The following is a 9,578-nucleotide window of genomic DNA, read 5'->3' as shown; positions in this document are numbered from 1 at the left end:
AATTATTCCCCATTCCCTATGTTTTTCCAATTTGTCAACACCCAAATCAGCAAAAGCTCAACTCCAAACTGATAAATAAGGTAATCCAGCACGGTATGCAACTTTCGGCCATCATGTCCAACATTATTTCCTTCTGCAAGTGTTGGTGCATGTGTGTGTCAGGGTCCCTGGCCTTCACTGTATAAATTCTACAACCTAAGGTTACAAGGCTAGAAAATCAATTAATCTAAGAAGAGAAAAACTTAAGGTGCAATTCCATTGTAATAATATGAGATTGGGTTTCCCTCTTTGTACACAAGTTTCTTTTGTCCTGGTGTCCCTGTTCATTTTTTGTATAGATGTCTGCATTACCAAAACTCCTAAACCCCACCCCCTTACACCTGCTAAAAACATGGCAGATCTCAACTTATCTTGTCAGTTGACAGAACTTCAAAGGTCATAATTGTCAGGGAACGTAACCATGGCAGTAATTAATGACACGAACCTCGTAAGTCACAGTTCCACCAGATGTTGCTGCTTGACGAAGTGTTACATTTGATATAGCACCATTTGCTGAAAGAATGCAAACAGCCCGTGGACCATGGTGGGAGAATGACATTATTTTTGATGACACGTCCTGAAAAGCAAAACCACAGTATAAACTTCGGCAGATAAAAAGAAAATACAAATAGGTCCCAAATCACCCATATATCATTTAATAATTTCCAAGTACAAGCCAGAATACTTAAGAGGCATGATCACAAGAAACAGAAACAGTCAATACAAAATACTAACATTTTGATATTAACAATAAATATGAGTCATTTGAATAAAATTTATGCTTCTTTATATAACCACCGACTTTTCACCAGCTTTTGCTAAAATGTTTATCCATTATTGCCCACATTATTAAAAAATCTGAGGGTAGTTCATCACTGGTGAATAAGGCATGTATCAAATCATGAACAACTCACCCTCATTACAGATTTTGGTCAGGGAAAAAAAAATTCTATTTGATTCTCGGTTAAGTTTAGACCCATGAATTGTAGCTTAGTCACAGTGATGAATGTAAGGCTTTTGCACCCAGCTACTGAGATCTCAGCTCTCATTCTGCTGTCAAACCAATTGGTTATTTTCAGAAATCAACTGTATGTCCAGATTCAAAAATGCCCTATTCTTGTCCAGAACAAAGGGAACAGACACATTCTGCCTTTTGGGGAAGAGCAATGGATTTATTCCGAACTAATGTGCTTTTTGAAGAAGAGCAATGGATTTATTCTGAACTAATGTTTTCATAGATGTATTTGAACAAAAGGCTTCTTTCTTGCAAACAAAATATGCCTTGGCCACCGGAAACCACAATATTACCACTTGAGTCAAGTCACAGTAGCAAACAATCCTCAAAAGTTACATTCATGAGCTTTGAATAACAATCAATAGCAGGAAAAAGTTCCACAGATGAACCAAACAGGCTTCTCGGCACTCTACCCACTTTTAGCCATATGAAGGTTAAAATAATCAAACAAGTCCATTCATCTGAAGGAATCTCTATAGTGGCATGCGAACAATTCCAACTCCGTGCTGAAAATTAAAATCCTCCCCCCACCCTTCTTTTCTTTGTGGAGAAAGTAGAGGCCAGAAAAACATCTCTCTTTTGGTCATGTGGAAAATAATTCTGTTTTACTGCAATGCCGATCTTCTAAACTTTTTCACTTTGACTCAAAAAAAAGAATAGTTCGAATCAATTTTAAGGCACCTCCCCTTCTTGTATATCGCCAGATTTTGACAAGTGTGACATATATCCCCATTTTGATACACATACTTTTTTTCGACCATTTTTTTCTTTTTTGGATAAATTATTTTTAAACATTTTCTGTAGCTTTATATTGCCACCTAAGAAAATGCATTTTGGGTTAAAAATTACCGGATGAATAGATAATCAAATGGACAACCCACCAATTAAACTGCCAAATGGCAGATATCTTCAGTGGTGTTGAGAGCCTTTCCTCAATGAACAATGAAGGAAACATTGCAGACCAATTGAGTTTGCTAAAGGAAATAATATTTATCACAAGAAACCCAGACGAGGAAATCAACTAAAAGATGTATATATTTGCTAAGAGAAGCAAATTACATTGCAGATACTATTTGTCCAAAACAAATACCAAAATATGGAAACAAAAAATATATTCTAGTACTTAAACAAAACAAGAACTCCATTTTACTTATCAAAGGGGGAAAAAAATAACTTTAACCCTTCTCAACAACCACTTTTTTTGCATCTTCTAAAATTCCATGGTAGCATGTACATCTAATTACACCACAGCATGATGCAGTGCCAGTTCCACCCCCAAAAAAAAAAAAAAACTGATGCAGTGTCAAAATAAAAGATTAGAAGACATTAAATGAAAGCAATTACCACACCACAATAACCACAATTGATGCCAAAAGTACATTTTGGTTGAATTTTTTTTTTTACAGTAACCAAGCAAGCATTTAGGAATAACAGAAAAAGAGAAGAAAAGGAAGGCACACCTCTCCAGCCTTTACAGTGATAACATGTGGTGTAAATCCAATCCCAGCCGATCCTGCAAGCAAAGCACGTGATAAGAAATTGAAAACAAATTTCCGAAATTAAATAAGAGAACCAATCAGCTGCCGAAGACAAAGAGCTTAAAAAATGAAAAGAAAGAAGCCAGTGACGGTGCACGAATCAAACCAATATTTTCTACATTCAACTGGTTTCTGAGATTCATTGAAAACAGTTACAATGATACTAGCAAACTGACATGAGTATTTCTAATATCTCACCAAATTAAATGGAACTTAACTTCAATTAGATCTCCTTCCCAAAACTCTAACCCCAGTGGAACTTGTTATGCGCTTACAGAAGAGTGATTGACCCCGCATACAAATGCTTACACAAAATGATGATAACATAACATTTGCATTAAATATCTGAAGTCTCATTTGATACAGGGAAAAGAACAATCAGTTTTCAATTTAAAACAAATTTACCCAAATTATTAGCACAACATAAACAATATAGCCAATTTTAATTAAATAAAATTTTTAAACACAAAAATTTCTTAAGAAATGGATTGTAAATCCCTCCAGAAAAGATTTCATTTGCCTAATGCTCAATCAACCTGAATTTGCAGACCACCAACAGTGGAATACAAGAATTGAGCTAAACTCAAGAGAGTCAAATAACCATATTAACTACCAAGGACATATCAGTACTTTCAAAAACAAGATTTATGGAATCAAATCTAACAGATCCCCAAGTGTTGCAAAACCAGATTGCCTTCATCTACCCCTATTTGCTGTCACACCACCAATCAGAACCCAAACTAAGGACCACCTTAAGGTTCTAAAGAGGATACATTGAAAGACCCAGGTCGCCCGGGAATTGAAGTCAGAAAATGTTGCACACTTCTATGGAAATAAAAAAAAACCAAAATACGTGAAAACATAAAAAAAAAAACAATCAAACAAAACCACAAGAACAGCACTACAAACTAAATCAAAATCCTATATTTCATAAATAAAGAAGTTACCAAGTGCAGTCATCTGCTGCTTCTTGCTAGAGCCCGGTGGGCGGCCCCTTGCCTTCTTCGTTGCGGTCGGTGAGGAGGCAGCGGCGGTGTTGGCCGCCGTAGAAGGAGAAGAGAACCCACCGGAAGCGGCAGTAGATGTAGCAGGCGTTGCAGGCGTCAATGCAAGTGCCATAGTGCCTCCAGGACCATATTTTCGTGGCCTCCCTCGCTTCCGCTTCATGGGCTCGCCCATGTTCATATTAACGCCGTGCTGAACAATTGCGCCGGCGGGACCATCACCGCCGCCACCGCCACCACCACCAGTAGCTCCACTGCTAGGTTGAAAAGTTGTTGGGGAGCTTGTAGTGACAGGCTTGTAGACTGCTGTCCCATCGGAACTGAAAGCTAATCTCATGTTGGGTATGCCCGAAGGTTGAGAAGGTGTAGGACTTTTCTGAAGACCAACGCCGAAAGATTCTCTAGCCGACATGATTCCCGGCTCAGATCCGGCCATCATGTGTAACAATTCGATAACCCTTTATAACATAAAACACAAGACCCTACCGATTAAACCATCTAGAAATCCTACCAGGAAACTGAAACGAGAAGAAATTAAAGTCGAAAATTTTGAATACAGAGACAAAATGCTGAGAAATTTCTCGAACACTTGAAGATCATCACGTTGAAGCAAGATGGTTACTAGTTTGTTACAGACACAAACCCCAGTCCGGGACAGACTTAAACTTAACCCCTCAGTACATTCTGGAGTGAAAAACTGTACTTCACCAACCTAGGATTCGAACACAGAAGAACTCTACAGCAGAAATCTGAACAAAATTTGTTACAGGAAACAGGAACAATAAACTGTAAAACTGGCAGAAGAGAGTTTAGAGGTTAAAACCCTAGTTTAGCAGGTGAAAAAAAGGATGATTTTCCAAATCCAAGCGAAGATCCTGCAAAAAAAAACATAAATCAGCAAAATTCAGAACTCCATCACTAAAATTCTTCCACCCTCCCCCTCCCCCAACCCAGAAATCAGTTCTCCAATTTCTCTTTTTTCCGATTTTATCTCCATTAAAAAAATCTCAAAAAAAATCCAAAAAACGGCAAAAATCATGAAAATTAGAAAATGATGCAGAAAATCCCTATTTTCTTACCTTAAAAAAAAATAAAAGGAAAAATCACAGAATCAGAGACAGAAAAATAGGGATCACGAAGAAGTAAAGAAATTGGGGAGTTTCCGCGTGAAAACAAAGAACTTCGAAGCTCTCAAAATAAATATGAGAATTCAGGGTATTTCGCTACAATATTTAATTTTTTATTTTCTCTTTTTTCATGTCTTCACTTCTCTCTCATTGCGGCTTTATTAAAAATAAAAAAGCAGGTAAAGCAGGCCGAAATTGCTTTCGTACGAAAAATAAATAATTAAATGCATTAATTCCAACGCCCTCATTGCGGCGGGCTATTCTTTTTCCTTTCAATTTGTTTATATTTATTTTCCCTTGTTTTGCCCTTTTTTTTAATTGTTTTTCATATAAGTAAACTTTTCCTCTTTTGGTAGGGCTTAAGTAAACCAAACACATTAAAATTGAAAAATAATTTTTTTTTATAACAATGAATCTTATGGAAAACTGGACAAGAATAGCACAAAGTATCATAATTACAAAAGTGAAATAAGTAGAAATAGTACCTTTTGGGTTAGGGAACGGGCAATAATATTGATTTTCCTAAGAATGAAGGAGAAATTTCATTCTTGAAAATTAACAACCAGAATCTAATATCAAACACAATGCTAAATAGGATTTGTGTTCTTTTTTTCTATTAGTGTTGATGAGTCTCGATCAACCAAATAGAACTTTGTGAGAGTGTTTTCATATTAAAGATCATTTTTGGGCAATTCTACTTTTATGATGACACTTATACAAGATAATAGTGCATTTGATAACTGATCATGATAAGTGTTTTTTGGATCACAACAAAGTTCATCTATCAAGTAAAAATAGAAGTCTCAGTAAGTTTAAGTCTCAAAATAAGCATAGTGTCTTGCTACACCTTCGAGAACGTTGAGTACAAAAACATTTTAAAATTGTTTGTTCATTTCTATTCTTGAAGGTTGATTAACTTTGTAGAATAAAGTAAGAAGAGTGATTATGAAGAACTAAAAGCACAAACAACTATATAATTAGTGTCTTATGATCCCATGAAACCACAAAAATGAGTGTGGATGTCTTAATATCCCATAAAACTATTTCTAATCACCAATGAGTGAATTATTAATAATCCTAAACTTTTGGTGCCTTTTTAAGAAAAAGAAAAATATAAATCATGAAATACTAAAATCTCGAAACTTTCATAGCTAATTACATTGATAATATTAACATTTTAATTTCGATGAACCAAATTTCTTCTTCCCCTATCCCTAAACTTCTTGGTCAAGAAAAATTATCATTTGAAAAATAAATTGAAGCATACAAAGAAAAACTCTAATGAGATAATTATAATCAATTTAATTAGGGAGATTTTTATTGACAAAAGAGAAATCTCTACTTTTTAGGCGTGGGATTATATTAATGAAAAAATATTAAAAAAAAAATATTTTGAATTCATGTAGCCTAAAGTTTTTTTTTTTTTTTTTTAATCATGTAACCTAAAGTCACTGGCATTTTTCAAAGGATATTATTTTGCCGAGAGAATCTCTCAGCATTGAAGAAAAAGACGAGAGTAATGAATGGATTTTTTTTATCTTTTTCTCTTTATTTTTATGTGAGTTTCATTGTTATTATTACAAGTGGAAGAAAATCGGTGCAGAAGAGTACATATTTAATTGGAAAAAAAGAAAAGAAATAATTAAGGGGTGATGAACCTTATCTTAGTTATTGACCAACAAGACTGTCTTTCAAAAGAAAATCGGTGGGAAATCCGTCTAGAAAAAGCAACCCTCATCTTTGATGGCCTGGTGTTAGGTGTAAAGATGGTTTTTTGAAAAGCTTGACTGGTTTCCTAATGCCCAGAAAGACAAACTACTTGTATGACTTTTTTATACATTTGTCTCTCTTAATTATCTTCACAAGCCAATGTGCCATCATGCCGTGCATACATCATCATCATCATCATCATCATCATATTTCTATTTCTTTCTTCCTCCATAAAATGGCATCTCTAACTTTTATTAGTAGGAGGGTACTCGAGGAGCACTAGTGTGGACCACAATTACAGACAAAACCAGCATCCCTAGTAGGGATGTCTTGGGTTACGTAGTGCTTTGAGAGGATTGATGACCCAATGCGATAGGTTGCTTTTACTAATATTGGACTGGTTTCCTGTTAAGTCAGCCTCCTTTAATTTGTCTTAAGGATGGAGCGGGCTATTCTCTAATAGGGTGATGCTTGAAGGCAAGTAGGCTACTGAGACGCTTCTCTATCTCGAACTCATCTCTGTTATTTGGAAAGACTTTTTCCTATGATGGTGATTCCTAATATGAACAAGATAGTGGGAACAAGTATTGCTAGCCTAAGGTGGAAAAACAAACAATCTGGTAAGGATCTTAATGAGGAGAGAATGTGGGGTCAACGGATGAGTTGTGAGAGGGTTTACGCATGAATCTACATATTAGCATCGTGACAATCTTTTTTCCCTTATTATTATTTTCAATTTTAGTTCAATGGAGTTGGATGTAATTTCCTACGGTCATTAGACATTAGTAGAGCTATGGCCTTTCCTTCCTTCCTATGCCCAATTTATTGGAATGACATATCGACGTCACATGTTTATTACATCTTTAGCCTATTACCTGTGCTTTGTTTTCCACACTCTTCTTTCTCTCTTTAGTAAATCTTTCTCCCCATCGAAGCAAGAATGATAAACTATTGTGGGATGGAATCTTCCATGCTAAGCCAATAGGAGTTTAGGAGGAAACGTCACACAGTTTGTATTTAAGGAGATCCACATGTCAGGAGAGAATTAGAGTGTCAAAAGAAATATGATACTAGCAATGTCGAGATCATTTTCTCTTACTATAAACAACAATAATTATGGAACAATTGTACCATCCACATTTATTTTTCATTGATTAGTATTGACGTAGACATATACAATGAGCTAAAATGGTTTGGAAATGTTCAAAATACCTTCATCTTCTATAACAGATATGAAGATAGAAGTCAATTAAGGCTAGAGGTAAAAGAAAAACAATATTATAATAAAAAAATATTTTCTTTATTAACCTAAAAAATTTTGCAATTTTATACAAGTAGATAATTGGTAGTCTAGTAGTTGTTTCAGTTAGGTGACTGAATAATTTAGTTAATGATACCTATTTGGTGAATAGATCACCCATTAGATTTAGTGTGTATGTGAAATTTAGTAGCTTTTCTAAACCCATACGATCCAGTGATCCACAATGTTTTGAACCTCTTTGCCTTATACCTTTTATAGTTAACTTATATAATGTGCTATGGATTACTTGGATTAGTTATATTTCAAATCTTAAAGCTAACTCATCTAATAGCTCACCAAGTATTGGACATGTTTCCTTTATATTTGTACACATTCAATTATCGAACAAGTCCATGTCTAATACGCATTTTTAGAATGTATTATGGATCTAGAACGCATTCCATTACTTGATTCTTATCTACTTTCTCGCTTCAAAATGTATTCTAAACTTATAATCAATTTATACTAAACATAACTCAAAATTGATTCCTTCAGTTATAATATTTTTTGGGTGAAAATAAGAGTCACTAAGAGATTTGAATTCCATTGAATTGAAATGTGATCAATAAAGATGCCCAAAACTATACTTTAGGTATTCATCTCTTAAAATGGTGAAGTAGGAAAACACAATTTAGTACATATTGTACCAAAATAATTTAGGTGGTATTGGCTTATACTATAAAAAGTGCACTAATAGTTACAAACCTTATAAGCTTTTTAACTTGGAAGCAATTAAGCCAGCAAGCCCCAATATGGGAATATTCCAAACCAAAACTTTCCATATTGGTTGTACTTGCCTTCTAACAAATTTATCCTTTTGCGGAATTCAAGAACATTCCCTTCAATGCTTTTAACCGTTGTTAATGTGGCGGGTGACACTTTATCCATTAATATATTCTTCACTTTTATTCAATCTCTAAAATTAAGAGCTTTGTTCGTAAAGAGATAGGTAATCATAAGTGTAAGTATATACTGTCAAAATTTTCCAAGAGTAAAATCTTACTTGGCATTACACATATAATGTTGTTCTCAATTATAAAATGTTGTGATACAATTAGGGTCCGTTTGATTTTGTTTTCATTGTTTCTGTTTCTAGAAAGAATAGAAACGGAAAAACCCATTTATGTGATAATAAATGATTTTTGAAATTGCAAAGTTGCATTTGATGGTCATCCAGAAAAATGTTTATGACTTTTTTTGTTCTATTAAAAAAAAAAAAAAAAAGGAATAGATTGTTTGGTGTCAACTTGGTTTTTTTTTTTCAACAAAAATGGAAAAAAAAATGCTAGAAATGCAAAATGATGGAACGGCAAAACCTTATTCCGTCAATTTGGTTTCACTCTAAATAGAAAAAAAAAAAAAAAAAAAAAAAAAAAAAAGTGAACAACTAGGGTAATCGTTCCCAAAACATGTTCACCAAACATCACTTTTTTGTTTTAAAATGGCATTTTGACACAAAACTAAAAATTATGTTTTTGACACAAAGAGTCATTTCTGAAATAAACTTTTGTAATGATAACCGACCCACCAAATCTGAAGGAGATAAGGATCCACCTCATCTAAATCTTCTCATTTGAATTTTAAAATTCAAATATGATGATTTTATCACCAACGTTACTAGTTGTAATTTTATTTAATTACCTTTTTAAATGGGATACAATCTCCTACTGTACCTGTAAAATATCTATATATACTCAGTCATACATCAATGGACTTCATTTAAAAACTTAACAAAAACAATATTTGTGCAATCTCTTTCATGTAGTACCCTACCCCCAAGGGAAGTTGAATCCCCGCTGCCTTCTTAAAGAGAGATGTCTTAAACCGTTAGACGATGGGGGCATA

At 34.2% G+C, this 9,578-nt stretch overlaps 1 protein-coding gene across 1 annotated transcript in view; it reads right to left on the bottom strand.

The window, feature by feature from the left end:
- Positions 1-4,881, bottom strand: part of LOC122084608 (AT-hook motif nuclear-localized protein 10-like) — a 6,779-nt gene extending 1,898 nt beyond the window's left edge. The window contains exons 1-4 of the mRNA XM_042652994.1: positions 4,676-4,881; positions 3,540-4,471; positions 2,515-2,567; positions 485-616 (exon numbers count right to left, since the gene is read on the bottom strand). Of these exons, the coding sequence (XP_042508928.1) occupies positions 485-616; positions 2,515-2,567; positions 3,540-4,035 (681 nt within the window). The 5' untranslated portion in view covers positions 4,036-4,471; positions 4,676-4,881. The remainder of the gene's footprint in view (positions 1-484; positions 617-2,514; positions 2,568-3,539; positions 4,472-4,675) is intronic.
- Positions 4,882-9,578: the final 4,697 nt, after the last annotated feature.

This window comes from Macadamia integrifolia, chromosome 7, assembly GCF_013358625.1.
Source record: "Macadamia integrifolia cultivar HAES 741 chromosome 7, SCU_Mint_v3, whole genome shotgun sequence".
Classification (NCBI taxonomy): domain Eukaryota; kingdom Viridiplantae; phylum Streptophyta; class Magnoliopsida; order Proteales; family Proteaceae; genus Macadamia; species Macadamia integrifolia.
Note: the sequence above shows the minus strand (reverse complement) of the source record. Positions and strands in the feature narration are given on the sequence as shown.